The 18087-nt window shown below is 48.4% G+C and overlaps 2 protein-coding genes across 4 annotated transcripts; both read left to right on the top strand.

Annotated features, from left to right (window-relative positions):
- Positions 1-3052: 3052 nt before the first annotated feature.
- Positions 3053-9811, top strand: LOC136301310 (zinc finger and BTB domain-containing protein 8A-like). Of its 2 annotated transcripts, none has more exons than XM_066204247.1 (4): positions 3053-3191; positions 4224-5191; positions 5748-5917; positions 6299-9811. In XM_066204247.1, the coding sequence occupies exons 2-4, from the start codon at positions 4252-4254 to the stop codon at positions 6629-6631; spliced, it is 1443 nt and encodes a 480-aa protein (XP_066060344.1). In that variant the 5' UTR covers positions 3053-3191; positions 4224-4251; the 3' UTR covers positions 6632-9811. The 2 variants fall into 2 exon arrangements, with proteins under 2 accessions (XP_066060344.1, XP_066060345.1); XM_066204248.1 differs by having other exon boundaries at positions 3185-3215.
- Positions 9812-11268: 1457 nt separating this feature from the next.
- LOC136301470 (zinc finger and BTB domain-containing protein 8A-like) lies at positions 11269-16325 on the top strand. Of its 2 annotated transcripts, none has more exons than XM_066204516.1 (4): positions 11269-11409; positions 12427-13415; positions 14479-14648; positions 15224-16325. In XM_066204516.1, exons 2-4 carry the CDS (start codon positions 12452-12454, stop codon positions 15554-15556), a joined length of 1467 nt encoding a protein of 488 aa, XP_066060613.1. In that variant the 5' UTR covers positions 11269-11409; positions 12427-12451; the 3' UTR covers positions 15557-16325. The 2 variants fall into 2 exon arrangements, with proteins under 2 accessions (XP_066060613.1, XP_066060612.1); XM_066204515.1 differs by having other exon boundaries at positions 12424-13415.
- Positions 16326-18087: the final 1762 nt, after the last annotated feature.

Below are 18087 nucleotides of genomic sequence, written 5' to 3'. Positions count from 1 at the left end.
GGGGACAGCTAGTTTGCAAGAAAAATCAGGTTTTTTGGAAGGAAAGGACTAAAAGGATCCTGTTCACTTAAACCCCAGCCAAGTGAGATTTTTAGAAAATCTTTTATTTTATTAACACTGACTTGGTTATTTTAACAGTCTTTGTAATTTTATGTTAATACAACTTTTTAAACTCCTTTTAAAACGTCTCATTTTTCTTGCTGGGAAGCAGACACTGATCCCAGCTAGGAGGAAATGCTTGTGTGGATGGGGAGGACAGCATCCCGAACACCCTTACCAGAAAATCTTGAATTATACCGAATATTTCACAAAAACATCTCGCTGCAAGTACACAATTTTTTCTTTTTTTCTTTTTTTTTTTTTTTTTTTCCATGAAAGATGTGAGACGCTGAAGAACTCAGAGGGGATGTGGGTGGTTATCTCCACCCTTGGTGAGAAGGATTCTTTGTGGGGGAAGGAGGAGGAAAGCAGGAGAGAAGGGCAGTCAAGGGCCATCAGAAGGTGTCAAAGAACTCGCCGGTGATTTGGGGAGGAGAATTGTTTGGATTCAGCCCTAAATCATCAACATGAGCCGTATGTAAATATGGGACATTTGGGTGTTCCCGGAAACCGGGTGAAGATAAGAGTTTTAATTGTCCTATCCAGGATTAGGATTTGCGCTTCCACCAAATCTCGGGCTTTTCCTAAATCGGGCGTTGCTGCCAGAGGGAAGATTCCTGCCTGGACTCAGGGGTTTAGGACAGGACATCCCGATTTCCTGCTCATTTTGGAAAAGGAAGCGATCTCTTGGTGCCCCGGAGGCTCCGTGGATTTGCACTCGGAAATTCGGATTTGTGTTTGAAAGCGAAGGTGGAGCTCAAATCCCGGGAGATTCGACTCTCCTGGTTTGGTCCTTGGGAAAGCTGAGGACAGGAACGACCATGCAAAGGAAGAAAACCCAAATCCAAGCTGGCAGTGATCACATGAAAATTGTAAACTCATTCCTAATTAATTTCTAGACTTTGACCTGTTCCTTAAGTTGTTCTAATATGGGCTCTCGTGTTTTTCCTTGGTGAAAAATATCCTTGGAAAATTAAAGTTAGAAAATGCACCATCACTGAAGGCTGTGATTCCTGAGGAACATTTATGCTGAGGAAAACAGAAATCTTTTAACTGGTGCCACCGTTAATTAAAATACTATAATAGAATACACTATATAATTATATATGTTTTACTGTTAACCATATTTGGTTACCAAACCCAAGGAGAAACGTGTGTTAATTTTTCTATGAGCAAGAAAAATGTAAATTTTTTTTAGTGCAGTTGTTCTCTGAAGAGCAGACTCTTCACTCCGGCTGTGAGGAGCAGCTCCTTCACCTCCTTCACACAGCTGCCAAGCACATTCCCTCTGGATAAACTCTCCAAACAGCATCTCAAGAGGAACTTTCTCAGCTGAAATTGGCTCTAAAATTTAGAAACACAAACAAAAAAAAAAAAAACAAACTCTCTGCACGTCTGAGATCGTTTGGGATGCATCGTTGTGCACAGCAGGATGAAATCAGCCCCACGGATGAGAAAACCCAAGTTTGTTCTGTGGCTGTTCCTGGATCCACAGAGCAGTGAGCAGGAAGTGCTCTGAGGAAAGCACTTGCAGCATCGTTAAAAATTCTAATTAAGCTACTCCAGATAACGCTGATATTTTCCCCACGTATTTTGTAAATTCTCTTGCCCGTTCCTGGCAGAAGGAGAACCCTCAAGCTCCTGTTGACATTGATACAAAACCCCCACTGACAGACAAGGGAAAGCACCACCCAGGCAAAGTCAAACAGAACAAATACCTCCAGATAAGTCTTCTCCGAGGGAAGCTTTCAGCTGATGAAATAATTTGGGTAGAAATGTGGGGGGAAAAAAATGTAGCATGTTGAGCAACAATGTGTCCCTGCCCATGCTCTTCAAGGGCCTTTCCAGCCTAAACCATGCTTGGATTCTGTAATTCCATGTTAAATAAAAAGAGGGGGTACTTGGATGGCTTGACAGGTCAAAAAAACCTTGAAATGAATGAATTCAAGAGATATTAAAACCTGATACTAAAAATAAGTGTTGCGGTTTATACATGAAACAATCTGATTGTTTAGTTGTATTCTTTATTTCTCAGTTGTAAGAGCTGTGAGAAGCTGGTGTCAATGCCAGTTGTTTCATGTTCAAGAATTATTAATTTAGAGCAGAATCTCACAGAAGCAGAATGGGTCTCATGAAGATTCAAAGAGCATGGCCTGGGTTGGAAAGGAGAACCTACAAAACTAAGAAAGTTTATGAAAAAGGAGGAATTAAGCTGGAAAAAATATTGTTACATATTCATCCATATATACGAAATATGAATGGATATAAATTGGAGATAAATAAATGTATATGAATTAGTGGGAGAATGGTTCTAATGATCAAAGGAAAGAGTCTTTGGATTGTTATCTTCTGGATAAAGTCTTTAGTCAGTTTTGCTACACTGGGGAAAGAAAGATGAATTGTTTCAAGGTGGAACGACTGAAGTAAGAGAAGGGAAGGCCAAAAATGCCACAAAGGGCTCGGTTAAGGAAGAATGGTTTCCATGGGAAAATAAATATTTATGAAAAATAACTGGGGCGTCAAAATCACAGAAAAGACCCTGGTGGTAAGAAGAGGAAGGAGAAAGATACTAAACTTCGAGGGAGAGAAGGTGAGAGGTTCAGGTTTCGCTTTCAGCCATGCTTTCTTCAGAAGATAACAGCTATCAACAGAGAAAAGAAGATGTCACATTTCCTTTGGAGGATGCTGCAAGAGAAAGGAGAAGGATTTGGGTCATCGAGGCCCCCGCTATAGATAAAGGTGTGAAAAGGAGGCATCTAGGGCATCCCATCCCCTCCCGGGCAGCATGTGGGTGCGGGAAGCGGCGAGCGGCGGCGGCCGCGGGGCGCTGGGGCCGAGGCAGGCGCTGGGCTGCGGCTGCAATCGGTGCGTTGCCCCTTTAATTGTGTCCCCAGCCCTCGGGCGTCTCTGTCCAACGCCCACGTCAGCAAATACCTTTTGTTTCTCTCCCGGTTCGGGCTTGCAGGGCTCGGGGCTGCGGGAGCAGCGGCGCGTCGCCTCCAGGCACGGCGAGCCCCGAGGAGGGGCCGGGGATCCCGCAGCCACCGCCCGCTCCCCCCGGCTCGGCGGCAGCCGCCCGCAGCACCCCGCCGGTGAGTGGCGGCTCCCGCACGCCGGTAGGCCGAGCAGGGCGCTGGGTTTGGGGCGGAACGGGCCCCGCAGCCAGCCCGGCTGCGAGCGGGAGGCGGCGAGGAGGGCGCGGGGCTCGGCGGCGGCCGCGGGCTCCTCGGGCCGCCCGGAGCCGCTCGGTGCCGCTCGGTGCCGCGTCCCCGGCGGGCGCCATTTGCAGCCCCGGGCGCGGACACAAAGGGGCTGCGCGGGGCGGGCGGCGGGAGCGGGGGCGGCGGGGGCGCTGCCGGAGGAGGGGGCGCGGGCGGCGGGACGGGAGCGGCGCCGGGCGCCGGGCGCCGGGCACCGGGCACCGGGCGGGGACACGGGGGGCTCTGGCGGAGCGGCAGCCGCGGCTCCGTTCCCGCGGGCGGCACGCCCGGCCCGGGGCGGTCCGTGCGGGCGGAGGGGAGCGCGCAGCCGGCCGGGGCTGGCGGGCGCTGCCGTCCCCGCGGTGGGAACGGGAGCGGGGCCGGGCGCCTCCGGCGCCGTCGGGCGTCCCGGGCTGCCGGGAACCGGGCGGGCGGGTGAGCGACCGCGGCCAATGCCGGGGAGGCCGGGGCGCTGCCGCCGAGCCTCGCTTCCCGGAGCGAGCAAGGTTCCTCGCTGGAGCCCGGGCGGAACGGGGCGAGGCGGATTCGCCGGTTCGAGGCACGGCCGCGGTCGCAGCCGCAGCTGCTCTTGGCTCCTCGTCTTGCCGGAGCTGCCCGAAGGCTGCGCGGCTCCAGCGGGCGGCACGAGTCCAGCCCCGCATCCTGCCCCGCAGCTTGGGGATGGAGATGCTCCCGGGTGGAGCACACCCGTGTCTGCCAAATAACGTGGCCTTGGCTCTGTCATCCCTCTTGTCCTGTTGGAAAATGAATCTGTGGTTGAGCATATTGTGGTTTAAATATATTTATAGATTTAAAGAAATGAGATTATTCGTAAAAAAAAAGCCGTAAAATTTGGTCTGACATCTTTGGTTGAGTTACATGGCATCGAAGTCAAGAGTGAAACAATTTTCTTCCTTTTTTTAGAGCTACGTTTCATTTCATCTTTTCTGGGATGGAGATTTCTTCTCACCAGTTTCACCTCTTGCAGCAACTAAATGAGCAGCGCAGGCAGGACTTGTTCTGTGACTGCAACATCCTGGTGGAGGGCAAGGTCTTCAAAGCCCATCGCAATGTGCTGTTCGCCAGCAGCGGCTACTTCAAAATGCTCCTTTCGCAGAGCTCGAAGGAGACGAGTCAGTCCACGACAGCCACTTTCCAGGCCTTTTCTCCCGACACCTTCACAGTTATCTTAGATTTTGTGTATTCAGGCAAACTGTCCCTCACTGGTCAGAATGTCATCGAAGTCATGTCGGCCGCCAGCTACCTGCAGATGACCGATGTGATCAGCGTGTGTAAAACCTTCATCAAGTCCTCGCTGGACATCAGTGAGAAGGAGAAGGATCGCTACTTCAGCCTGTCAGACAAAGATGTGAGTTCCAACGGCGTGGACCGATCCTGTGTGTACAGTGGAGGCTGGAGGGCAGAGAGCAGCCCCCCGCATTCCCACTCCAGCCCAGACCCTGGGACTTGTATGATGGGCGGGAACGCTTGGAGCAATTTCAACTATTACCCCACCTCTCAAAGAAATGCCCAGCAGCAGCTGTCCAAACACGAGCAGAGGCAGGATTCCATCAAGAAATCCCGGCACCTGGGGCTGCAGCAACCTTCTGACATCCCGCACTATAAATCAAGCAAGCTGGAGGACAGGGCTGCCGAGCCCGCCGGCCACGCCGCGCCGGCCGAGGAGCAAGTTCACATCGACACGGAGGTTGAAGCTCCTCATGTGGGCTTCCAGTTCGGCCAAGGGGCTGAGGTGATGCCCAGGGGCTTGGCAGTGTCGCAGCAGGAGCACGAGTCACCCCGCTCCTCCAGTAAATCCAAGTCCTCCAAAGCTGACGAGCAGTACGGGAGCATGCCCTCCATCCTGGGGGTCATGGGGAACTGGGCTGAAGGTGAGTGAGGTTTAGTGCTGAACGGGCACAGACACCTGTGAATCCTCCTGAGAAAACAGGTCTTACTCAAGAGTAAAGCACAACTGTCAAACTGTCCAGAAATGTATGTTTGGAAAGTTTAACTCTTGATTTTTAAATGATTTTGAGTTCTTGAAGTACCTGGGGCCTTCAATTTAAAAATAAATGTAAGTTGGGATATTTTTAAGCTCATTTTCATCAAGTCACAGAATGGTTTGCGTGGGAAAGGACCTTAAAGCTCATTTTGCTCCACGCCCTGCCATGAGCAGGGACACCTCCCTCTGTCCCAGGTTGCTCCAAGCCCTGAACAAGCTGGCTTTGCTAGGGCTGTGTTAATACAGCCAGTGGTCCACTCCTCCTTTGTTGCACTCCCGTGTAATCTACAGGAAAACACAAAACCTTTGTGCTTGAAACAACCCGTGAATACTGTTTTAATAAAAGTGACATGCTGTTCTTCTCCTAGAACACTTTTTCCTAGAGCATTACGTGACACGACTTCGATTTCTTTTTTTTTTTAAACCCCATTATTTTCTGACAGATGACCTGGCCAGGATGAGGTTCAAGTGTCCGTTCTGCAGCCACGTGGTGAAGAGAAAAGCCGACCTCAAACGTCACCTTCGCTGTCACACGGGAGAGAGGCCGTACCCCTGCGAGGCGTGTGGCAAGAGATTCAGCAGGCTGGATCACCTCAGCAGCCATTTTCGAACTGTGAGTATTTTTAGCAACGGCATGATTTATTTAACGTGTAAATCTGGCTAATTAAACACAGTGTGAGTGTATCTGGTTGATCTAATGACTCCTGTAAAGAAGAAGGGAATAGAAAATTAATTGGGTTTGGTTGCAGTCAAACTGAAGGATAATTTGCAGGCAAGGGGAGGAATTTGTTGGGTAATTGATGGCTTGCAGAGGTTCTCTGAGAGCTCCAGTGGGCAATTACCGTGCCTGGGCTGGTGCAGTTCAGCGTTTGATGTTTCTCAAACCGAGGCAACGCTGCGATTTGATGCTGCTTTTTTGTCATCTCCCCCCCCAAAAAAAAACCAAACCCTTTTGGTGGATGCTTTACAAATCCATCCCTTCCTATTCTCCCAGATCCACCAGGCGTGCAAGCCCATCTGCAGGAAGTGCAAGCGCCACGTGACCGAGCTGACGGGACAAGTGGTGCAGGAGGGGACCCGGCGCTACAGACTCTGCAACGAGTGCCTGGCCGAGGCTGGGATTGACAGTATCCGCATTGACTTGGAGGCTGAGGCTCCTCTGGAGTTCCCCCAGGATGGGGACAAGGACTCCAGGTGGCACTACGGAGAGGACAACAGGTCCGACGTGGAGATCGTGGAGGACGGCTCCACCGACTTGGTCATCCAGCAGGTGGACGACAGCGAGGACGAAGCGGAGGAGAAGGAAGTGAAACCAAACATTAGGTAGTTGGAAGACAAGGATTGGGAATTCCGTGGAAGAGGGAGAATGTGCTGGGACCAAATGCCCTCTGCCAGCTGGTGGTGATCCTACAGAGAGACACGTGGTTGAACAGGTCCACACTTGCATGTGTTTATGGACACGTCATTGAGGCCATGCTGGTTTGTCAGCAGAACCCCCCGTGCGTTGTTTGCTTAAAAAGAATCCATCCTGAAATTGTGGATAAACAGGGAAACTGCAGTGTTATGTGGATAATTTTTATAGCAGGCAATGGGGCACGTCTCAAAGCCTCTTGCAAGGGAGCGAGGTCTAAATACTTTTTATTTAGTCGCAGATTATTGTAAATTGCCCATTTTTCACACTTGTAGAGAGGCGGGGTTTATATCATTGGGTGATAAACAAAGTGGAAAGACCCCCCCCCCCACACCAGACACCCTCTCTTGAGTGTTCAGAAGTGAAGAGAATCTTCCATGAAATTTCGTGAATTCTTCATGTTATGATAAGGAGAAAGGCAGCTAATTAAGAAAGAGCATTTGAAATGTTTTGGCACTTTTGTCTGGAAAAGGACTTCTGTAAAATTTATTAGGATGAGGTGAATCTTTAGCAGATCGTATGTTCAAGACCTATTTCTTTAAAAGGAAATGAGCTCATAAATGCTTAACACATCAGAGACAAAATGATTAAAAATTTGGATCATTAATTGATGCCAGTAGATGTTTTAGTCGCAAAATTAGGATCTCACACTGGGCTGTTTTAATTAGCACTATTAAAATACTCTTTTTTAATATTTTGAAACCTCTCAAAAGTGCCCAGACACGGTGGGATTGTTGGGGTGCAGGGCCAGGAGTTGGACTTGGATGATCCTTGTGGGTCCCCTCCAGTTCAGGATATTGAATTCTGTGCACCTTTTTGCAGTCTGTACCAGTGAGACCAAGATGTACTGGAAATTCTAGACACCGTATTTGTGTCATTTCACCCAGAATTAGGCTACAGAGATGAGTAAGGATGAAGAAATTCTACTTCTCTAACAAAGAGCTACTCGGTTTTGTTGCTTAGTGAGTTTCTCTTACCCAGCACTGTCAGCAGGAGAGGAGCAGGAGATGCTCCTGGGGTCCTGTTGCTCTGCATTCCTTGGACAGACTGGAGTGTTATTCTGATTCTTGGCATCATGGAACTCAATGGCTGTAGACTTAGAAAATTATATATATATATTATTTTTTTCTTTTTTTACAGCTTTGTAAGCATGTTTGGCTGAACCCCGGGGTTTCTTACACAACAATCCCATATATATAGATAGATATATATACTATATAACCTTTCCCAGGGACGGCTACAAAGTCACTGTTTTATTTTTAGTTGTGTAAAAACTGTATGACTTTCTTGTATCATCATGACCAGAGAGTGCAGCATTTTCATTCCAGGCTGCAGGTGACCAACAAATGACAACTTGAGAACTTTATGCTAAATTCAGCATAAATTAAGCACCCTCCTCTCCATGGGAAGCATCCCAAGGACACAAGAAATGGTGTTTTATTGTTCCTGCAAAAATTATCATTTATTGGCTTAGGTTTAGGGAGGGGGTGACTTAAAAATCTTTGTGATGACCCAGAGGAAAACACCTTAAACAAGACTTACACTCGATTTTATGGGACACTTGGTCAGCAGCCCAAAAATGGACTTGATGTGAAAACAGTCATTATATTTCTTGGAGCTTTTAAACTCCTAAAATGCCTGTTATTAAATGGCTAAGAAATATTCCTGAACAACCTGGACTAAATCAAATACACAGAACAAGAAATATTTGAAAGGTAATGGAATAACTTTGCTCAAGGTTCATAGATGTTTCCCTTTCCATTAAAGAGTTTGACAACAAATCCCGGGTATCAGTGCCTGCTGTCCCAGGATAACAAGTGGCTGGAACTGCTCTGGGTGTGTTTGGGGATGGATGAAGGGGAGGGGGAAATAAAGTGTTCTCTCCAGGCCTGAAATCTTAACTGCCAACTGCAAAGGTCAGACTATTAAGTGTTTCTTAATAGTGGGGGTGTTTTTAGAAGCAAAGGGATTTTTGGATCAATACTCAATTTAATTAGAGATCATAAATCTAACAATACTGAGGACCAGACGCTTCAAAACGAGATCTGAAGTGGCTCTAAATGGGCAAATGGAACAATCTATCCACAGGAAGACTTTTGCTTTTTAAACACAGGCAGATTAATTGTTGATTTGCTGGGCAAATAAGGGCTTTTTTTTTTCTGCATTTATGTGTTGTTTTTCTCAGTAGCATAACTAGGTATCTGTAGTCATTTTTAAAGTATCTTGTTAAGCTTGGAGGTTTAGCTCAAGGCTGTGATTCCCACAGGTCAATGATGTTTTTCTTTTTTTTTTTTTTTAAGTTACTGTTTTTACATTTGTTGCCTTAATTTTGGTCGTTGTTTCCTTATTTTTGTATTGCAAGACAAGATAAATGTTAAGTGCCTTCTGTTTTCCATGTCCTTCATTTTACAGTCATGTATTTTCCTTGTTTGTTTTTTTTTTCTCTCTAAATGAATGTATTTGTTTTCTTTTTGTCTCCTTCCATTGCCTCTGATTGTCTTCTTCATATTTCTGTGAGGATCACGTGCCCCTCCTCATCAGCACAAGGAACATTTCCTTTCCTTTCAAGGAGGAAAGTAAAGACCACATAGGGATGTTCCCACTGAATTTATTTATTTCCTTGTATTTATTTCATCTTTATGTCTCTTAAGGACAAGGTCTAGTGCTGCACTTGATCTTAAAGGTCTTTCCCAAGAATTCTGTGATTATTTTTTGCTTGGTTTGTGTTTACTTTGTGTTCACAAAACCACAGTCAAGAGTGGAGACAAAGTTCATCATCCTCTGATTAATGTCTCACCTTTTAACTATCCTTCTTTTCTGACAATATCTTCCCATCCTTTTAAAGGCTGAAATACTCAATTAAAAAAACCCTCTCCCTCTTTTCAGGTGTTTCTTACAGAATTCTCTCTGCCCCAAAAAAACCTCTGACTTGTGTGATGCTTGATTAGTTCTTTCACATCATTTCCCATTTTTTTGTTTGCCATTAAATTACCTAAACGTCCATATTTGCTCTCCAAAAAAAGTCACTTTGTCCTTACCTTAAAGGTTAAACAGTTGGGTAAGCCCTCTTAAAAAAAAGACCCCCAAAACTGAGTCCAGAATGAATCTCCGTTTCCAATCTTTTATAATTAGGGTTCTATTCCAGTTCTAAAGAATTGACATAATCAAAAAAAAAAAAGCAAACATATTGATTTAGGGTGGGTTTGAAAATACCTGAAAGCTCACAGATCTCACAGAGGCCTGACTCTGCTACAGGTACCCTTCCCTTACTCCTGGCTCTGCAGAATGTTCCATCCTCCAGGATTTTGGGATCCATCTGAAGTTTTCAATGATAACTTCAAGGAAAAAACCACAAAACACTCTGTTGGATAGAAAATGATGGAATATACATTTCTTCCCTGAAGCATCTGGTCACTGTCAGTGTTATCCCATTACACAGCCATGCCAGTGTCCACCTTTCCTATATTTTAATTACTGTGGGTTGGAGGCAACAAGTACAAAAATGAAATAGAAGAAAAAAAAAATCCTCCAATTCTGTCCAAAAGATTGAGTTTTGAAGAAAAGGATGTTCTAACCCTCCAGCCCTTGCCTGCAGAATTTTTCCATTAGCTACGAATCCGTGCCAACACTATCTGTTGAGTGATGGGTATAAGTTGATAGGCTACTAAGAAAAGCTTATAATAGCATTTAGTTAAATATTTTCTATACTGTTTAACTTAAAACCTTTCTACATTGGAGGCGTAGCCTTTCATCCTATTTAACTCATGAAATGCAAAGAGGAGGCTTACTCGGTGCATCGAGAATTTCAAACAGAGCAAGAACACAGAACAAGAGATTTTTGTAAGGAAAATTGGGAGGAGTGGCTGGAAAGAACCTTCTCTATCTTGGCTTAGCTGCTGGAATAAATTAAACACTATTGAAGATCTCACCCGACGCTTGACTGTGGAAATGGGAACTGTTCCTTGCCAGGTTCTTGCAGCCTGCTCTGAGGAGGGGACTGAACCGATGGCTGCAGAACTTCCTTCTCAAAATCATCCCATGATCTCGAAGAATAAGACTGAAAGAATCTCATCTAAGAGGCACGAATTTGGAAGTGTCTTGTCTTCTACCAGGCATCCTGATTCCATTTTCCACCCAGAAGGGAAAAGCAGGACAATCTGTGTATTGCACTCCTACGTGCAGCGCTTTGCTTTGGGATTACCCTCATTGTTTGAATACAAGAAAATCCCGTTATAAAAATGCTGCTATGTCGAGTTAATATCATTAATCCTCCACCGCGGAGCTCCGGATCTCTGCCGTTCACCGCTCAGGTGGCGCGTTCCCTCCACACACACAAAGGTAGCAACAACAAAGCCTTGTGTGAGCAGGGCAGCGGGCTCGGGCCAGCATGTGGGTGCGGGAAGCGGCGAGCGGCGGCGGCCGCGGGGCGCTGGGGCCGAGGCAGGCGCTGGGCTGCGGCTGCAATCGGTGCGTTGCCCCTTTAATTGTGTCCCCAGCCCTCGGGCGTCTCTGTCCAACGCCCACGTCAGCAAATACCTTTTGTTTCTCTCCCGGTTCGGGCTTGCAGGGCTCGGGGCTGCGGGAGCAGCGGCGCGTCGCCTCCAGGCACGGCGAGCCCCGCGGAGGGGCCGGGGATCCCGCAGCCACCGCCCGCTCCCCCCGGCTCGGCGGCAGCCGCCCGCAGCACCCCGCCGGTGAGTGGCCGTTCTGCTCCGCGCCGATGGGAAGGGACCGGGCGGGCGTCGGGGCTGGCGGCGGCTGCGAGCGGGAGGCGGCGAGGAGGGCGCGGGGCTCGGCGGCGGCCGCGGGCTCCTCGGGCCGCCCGGAGCCGCTCGGTGCCGCTCGGTGCCGCGTCCCCGGCGGGCGCCATTTGCAGCCCCGGGCGCGGACACAAAGGGGCTGCGCGGGGCGGGCGGCGGGAGCGGGGGCGGCGGGGGCGCTGCCGGAGGAGGGGGCGCGGGCGGCGGGACGGGAGCGGCACCGGGCGGGGTAACCACGGGCGCTGGGCACCGGGCGGGGACACGGGGGGCTCTGGCGGAGCGGCAGCCGCGGCTCCGTTCCCGCGGGCGGCTGCGGGCGGCACGCCCGGCCCGGAGCGGTCCGTACGGGCGGAGGGGAGCGCGCAGCCGGCCGGGGCTGGCGGGCGCTGCCGTCTCCGCGGAGGGACCGGGATCGGGACCGGGACCGGGAGGCGCCTCCGCGCCGGAGGAGCAGCTCCGGCGCCGTCGGGCGTCCCGGGCTGCCGGGAACCGGGCGGCCAACTCGGCCGGGCGGGCGGGTGAGTGACGGCGGCCGCGGCCAATGCCGCGGAGCCCGGGCCGGGAGGGCGGCGGCCCCGGGGCGCTGCCGCCGCATTCGAGCGGCCCCGATGCGCCGGGGCAGAGGCTGCGCCCACCGCGGACCCGCGTCAGCCGCGGCTCTGCCCACGGCGGGAGGGCCAAGTTCTCTTGCAGAGTCTGAGAATCATCATGGGTTGGTCGACATAATTTTCGTTCTTTTGGGATACGGAGCGATCCCGCTGGGACATCTTCTCACCTCTTTTGGAGTTGTTAAGTTTCTTCTCTCTTGTTATGCGGAGTAGCAGCCGCAGGGAGATTGGAGATACACTAGCAATGTGATAGCGCTTTTTAAAACGAGAGCTCATCTCTTTAAATTAGCATTCAGCATCATTGATTTAGACTGTCATGATGATGTTTTTTCCTTTACAGCAGACCTTCCTCTTACTCCCCGCCTGGAATGGAGATTTCTTCCCACCAGTCTCACCTCCTGGAGCAGCTGAACGAGCAGCGGAAGCAGGACTTGTTCTGTGACTGCAACATCCTGGTGGAGGGCAAGGTCTTCAAAGCCCATCGCAATGTGCTGTTCGCCAGCAGCGGCTACTTCAAAATGCTCCTTTCGCAGAGCTCGAAGGAGACGAGTCAGCCAACAATAGCCACGTTTGAGGTCTTCTCTCCAGAGACGTTCATGGTTATCCTGGACTTTGTGTATTCAGGGATATTGTCTTTAACGGGTCAGAATGTGATCGAGGTCATGTCAGCCGCCAGCTATTTGCAGATGACAGATATCCTCAATGTCTGCAAGACCTTCATTAAGTCCTCGCTGGATATTAATGAAAAGGAAAAGGATCATTACCTCAGCCTCTCGGCCAAAAGTGCGAGCACCGAGCCTACCCCTGCCCGCCCGGCTCTTTATCGCTCCAGGAGGAAAGCGAAGAGCAACCCCCGGCGTTCCTACTCGATCCCGGACGAAAAACCCAACGGGAATGAGAACTCGTGGAGCAGTTACAGCAGCTACCTGTCCTCACAGGTGATCCTGCAGCGGGCAGAGACCCAGCTGTCCAAAAGAGGCAGGAAACAGAGCTCCTCCACGAGGAAACGCCGCAAGCACCTGGGGCTGTCGCAGAGCCGGGAGCTGGGAGGGTGCAAACCGGACAGGGCGGAGCGAGCCGGAGCCTCGGACCCCGCTCACATCTCCCGCGGGGGAGAGGACGCCGAGTCGGAGGCCGAGTTCGATGCCGAGAACGACGTGGATCAGGATGATTTTGGATTTCATCCCGGCACAGAGGCTGTACGCAAGAGGTGGTCGGTTACTCAGCTAGAACAAGAACTTTCCAGAAATCCTGAGTTCATGGAGTTAAAGGCAGAAGAACTGTACACCTCAATGCCCACAATTTTAGGGGTAATGAGTAGCTGGAATGAAGGTAAACAATAGAAACCGCTTGGAAAAGTTTGGTTTTATTTAGGAGGATTCAGGTGATGCCTTGGAAGGAGTTTGTATTGCTGCATGGAAACCAAAAAAAGTGCCTGGAATGATAGGTGATTTTATCTACTCAATTTTATTGCTAACATTAAGATTTTGAAGCCAGAACAGGGCATGGGAATTGGAATGGGACTGACCCAGGTATTCTGTAAAGTTCAACCAAAACATGCCTGATTGTTTGGGCCCAAGTGGAGTTTAATGAAGCCTTTATGGGCTGTAATTGACTTGGGGACCTGAAGGACTGAGTTTCTCCAATACCTGGCAGGTATTGAGGTGTTCAACCTCAACCCAACCCAAGTGGGATTGCCAGGACATGAGAGGTCCTGGCATTGCTGGGATGTTGCATTTTGGGGTCCGACCAGCCCAAACTTCTGACATGACCTGCCTGAGAGTGTGGAACAAAGCTGACAGGTTTATTCCCACATGCATTCCTTTGGAAATGAACAGATCATAACTGCATATTCTAAAGACACTTTTATATATCACACAGATTATAAATGTCAAAGCTATGAACCATTAGCTGGTGGAAGAGTCAGAAATGATGGCTGTATATAAACAGCTGCATATTTATGATCACCTTTATATCTAAAAAATGCTGTCAGTAAGAAAACACTATCAAATTTCAATTAACAAGTTAAATAAGAATAAAAACGCAAGCTGGGGAGATACAGATATATATATATATATGTATATATATATGAATATTCTTATTTTATTAAATAAGAATAAAAATGCAAGGTGGGGAAGATGCAGATATATATCTATAGATAGATATATATAGAAAGATATATAAATTTGACTAACCTACATCCCCCAAATCCGGTATTTTATGTATCATTACATACTTATATATAGTATATATATATCCTTATATAAGCATCCAAATACCCCAAATCCTGGGGATTTTTCCTATTTAAAGAACACTCGAGCTGTCCCGTGTTTTGAGCTGAAAACCGATGAAAGTGCAGCAAGCAAAGCTGTGCCGTGTGCCCTGTCCCCGCCAGGTGACCTGCCCCGGATGCGGTTCAAGTGCCCGTTCTGCACGCACACGGTGAAGCGCCGGGCGGACCTGAAGCGTCACCTGCGGTGTCACACCGGGGAGCGGCCCTACCCCTGCGAGGCCTGCGGGAAGAGGTTCACCCGCCTCGAGCACCTCCGCAACCACTTCCAAACGGTAGGGAAAGCCCCCGGGGGTTAGAAGGATTTGTGTTTCTTCAGACTTGCTCAGAGCTGCTGCTCGTTATGAACTAACTCACTGTGTAGGCATCTCCAAATCCAACACCAGAAAAGCGGTGCATCAGCATGAATTATTCATTATTTAACGCAGCAAACCGTATTTAAAATTTAATTTTTTAGCACGTTTTTGTTGTAAAAAAAAAAAATGTGGACAAAGGTCGAATGTCGCCCTGATTTTTCAGCCTTCTGATGTTGGCATTCTGTACTGGAGCTTTCTCATGCATTGTAATGTAAACGAAGAGTGATGTTTTGTAAATCATGCATTCCTTCCAGGGGGAAGGACACATTGATAGACTTCTGGTTTGACCAGCGGGGTCAGAGAGGTGTCAACCTCATCCCCCAATCCCTGATCAAACCCCAGAAACTATTAAAACCCTGATCCCGAAATAAACTTTCTTCTTCTTCTTTTCTGCCCTAACGCTGGCTGCGCGAGCGTCCTTCTTTTCGCATCCATCTGGTGATGGACTGTATTTTTAAATTCTTAAAGTTTTCAATATTTTTAACCCCTTTCAGATACACCAAGCAGGCAAACTGATCTGCAGGAAGTGCAAGAGGCAGGTGACGGAGCTGACGGGCTGCGTGGTGCAGCAGGGGACGCGGCGCTACAGACTGTGCCACAAGTGCTTGGCAGAAGCCAACTTGGACAGCATCCCCGAGGATTTCAGTGCACCTGAACATTCTCCTGTCTCCTCCACGGGAAACAAACGGCCCAAAAGGGCTTTGGAGGAGGAGCAGAAATCAGATGGAGAGACAGCAGAGGAAGAGCCCTATGATTTGGTTGTTCGGCACAATAACGACGATGCTCCGGATGAGGTGAAGGAAAAGGTGAAGCCAAATCTTAGGTAGATCCTTTCTTGTTCTTGTTGAGTTCAAGATTAAATGGCTCGTGTCCTGCCAACTAATGCTGGTTTATTACTTTTGATAAAACGAAGTATTGCTAAAATTCTCTTCTGAGAAGCAAAATTTGGACTAAAACAAGTTGTTTTGCTGGCATGGAGCAGTGCAATTGCTTCTAAATGTCATCCAGAGCATACCGAGGATCATGAAATAGCCTGAGTTGGAAGGGACCCACAAGGAACATCAAAGTCCAGCTGCTCACTTATTATCTGGAAGCTATTTAGAATTGTTTTATATTTCATCAAAGACATGCTCAGAGCTCTTGCTGGTTGTCAAAGTGTGAACCAGTTTACAGTTCTGCAAAGGTTCAGTAGGATACAGATTTTTAAAAACCAAATATTGCTAATTTGCTTTGGAAGAACTTACTGAGGTGAACAGCTGAGAAATGTTAAACCACTTTTTTTTTTTTTTTTTTGCTGATATTGTAATTAATTTGTACATAACCCATCAGAAACTTCTGAAGGAAACAAGTGGAGTTCTACCTTCTGAAGAACCTTTTTACCAGAGCTTTGTTTTCTCAGTGAACTTACAGCTTCTTAGAGTTGAGAAAAGCATGATTTAGGAACTCCCACAGCCAGAGTAGAGTCTGTAGTGCACTTGGATAGTACGAATTTGCCTTTTTTCTTTTTTTTTTTTTTTTTCTTTTTGTACTGTGAATTTTATAGAAAGATACACCAACGTGGTTCCAAGGAAATAAAAGTGCAATCACTGGAAGAAAGTTTGTCAGTTTTTTTCCATTTTTTTTTTCCCCAGGATTGATGCAAGATTCACTTAAACCCATCTATCTTACTCTAGGAATAAAGAGGCCAAGTCCCTTGAATCTCAGTGGGAAACTATTTTAGAAAGGCTCTCCTGCCTGTAAAACTTTAGGGTGCTTGACAGCATAAAAATGTTTTTTATAAGCACAATTTCCCTCAGAGGTTAAGCAACTTTTGTAATTCTGGAGTCTCATAAGCTTTTTTGGTCATATTTATTTCCCCAGTCAGAGGATCAGAGAACCTGCACTTGGTAGAGAAACTAAAAATGCTCAGTATTAAATGAGGAAAAAAGAAAAGCTCAAGGAGTGCACAGAGGAAACCTTCTGCCTGAGAGCAGAGAATGGCATTCCCAGTGGGTCCTCCTGATAAAGAGCCACTGTTTGGTCTCAGGTCTCATTTGATGCTGTGCTTCCTTTCCCGTCAGCAGCATCTGTAGTCTGAGGTTCCTGCCAAGAAAGCAGAAATTCCCCACAGAGAAACTGAGAGCAGCCACACTGATCCACATCCAGCTTCTGCCTCCAACAGCTGCCATTAAACTCTGCAAAAGTGAGAACGGGACAAGCTTCTGTAATAATTCCCTAATGCTCTCCCAATCTCCAGCGTTTTTCAGTTCTCCTTGAGATCTGTACATTTACCAACCACCAGTGCAGGTATTTTCCAAAGTCCTTAAACTTCCTACATCAACAGGATCACTTGGCATCCCCAGAAGGGTTTGCAGTCCAAGGGTGTTTTTTTAATTACCCACTTTCAGCTCTCAGTGGCCTCCTGTGAAGCCCTGGGAGAGCAGCACTGTGAGCTGAGACCTGCCACAGCTGTGCAAATGGAACAAGGTGAATTTAAGGCCTGTTTTATAGCTAGTACTTAATAAATATTGGAAAAAAAAAATAGATGAGTAACACTTACTTCGTTGATTCCAAATGTTTTCCTAGCAAGCTCTTGTCAGTGTTTCAATAAGTAGAGCACTTCAGTGTGTTACTATAGCCTGAGACTGATAACTCAGCATTTGTCTGCAAAGTTAAAATGTAACCACATAAATTTATTTTCTCATGTTTTAGAGAGCTGGGCTAAAGAAAGGCTGCCCTCAGTTCCTGCATCCACCTCCCCACAGCCCCCACACACTGCTCAACTCCCCAAAACTGTCCCTAAGCCCCAGAGCCCATCTCCCCACATCCCCTCAGCCTCTTGCCCACCCCCCCACAGCCCCAGCTCAGTCCCTCAGTCAGTGTCCATCTCCCCTCAGCCACTGACCCTCAGTTCAGTCCCTCAGTGTCCATCTCCCCACAGGCACTGCCCCTCAGTGTCCATCTCCCCACAGGTACTGACCCTCAGTGTCCATCTCCCCACAGGCACTGCCCCTCAGCCCCTCAGTGTCCATCTCCCCACAGGCACTGCCCCTCAGCCCCTCAGTGTCCATCTCCCCACAGACACTGCCCCTCAGCCCCTCAGTGTCCATCTCCCCACAGGCACTGCCCCTCAGCCCCTCAGTGTCCATCTCCCCACAGGCACTGCCCCTCAGTGTCCATCTCCCCACAGGCACTGCCCCTCAGCCCCTCAGTGTCCATCTCCCCACAGGCACTGCCCCTCAGCCCCTCAGTGTCCATCTCCCCACAGACACTGCCCCTCAGCATCCATCTCCCCACAGGCACTGCCCCTCAGCCCCTCAGTGTCCATCTCCCCACAGGCACTGCCCCTCAGCCCCTCAGTGTCCATCTCCCCACAGGC

Source organism: Chamaea fasciata, unplaced genomic scaffold, assembly GCF_029207755.1.
Source record: "Chamaea fasciata isolate MVZ Bird 193981 ecotype frontalis unplaced genomic scaffold, bChaFas1.0.hap1 SCAF_26, whole genome shotgun sequence".
NCBI classification, from domain to species: Eukaryota; Metazoa; Chordata; class Aves; order Passeriformes; family Sylviidae; genus Chamaea; species Chamaea fasciata.
Note: the sequence above shows the minus strand (reverse complement) of the source record. Positions and strands in the feature narration are given on the sequence as shown.

Excerpts from the sequence above, each read along its gene's own strand:
- LOC136301310 (XM_066204247.1), top strand. The coding sequence starts at position 4,252 with ATGGAGATTTCTTCTCACCAGTTTCACCTCTTGCAGCAACTAAATGAG. Across the intron at positions 5,192-5,747 it reads CATGGGGAACTGGGCTGAAG|ATGACCTGGCCAGGATGAGG; the intron begins GTGAGTGAGGTT and ends ATTTTCTGACAG. Across the intron at positions 5,918-6,298 it reads TCAGCAGCCATTTTCGAACT|ATCCACCAGGCGTGCAAGCC; the intron begins GTGAGTATTTTT and ends CTATTCTCCCAG.
- LOC136301470 (XM_066204516.1), top strand. The coding sequence starts at position 12,452 with ATGGAGATTTCTTCCCACCAGTCTCACCTCCTGGAGCAGCTGAACGAG. Across the intron at positions 13,416-14,478 it reads AATGAGTAGCTGGAATGAAG|GTGACCTGCCCCGGATGCGG; the intron begins GTAAACAATAGA and ends TGTCCCCGCCAG. Across the intron at positions 14,649-15,223 it reads TCCGCAACCACTTCCAAACG|ATACACCAAGCAGGCAAACT; the intron begins GTAGGGAAAGCC and ends AACCCCTTTCAG.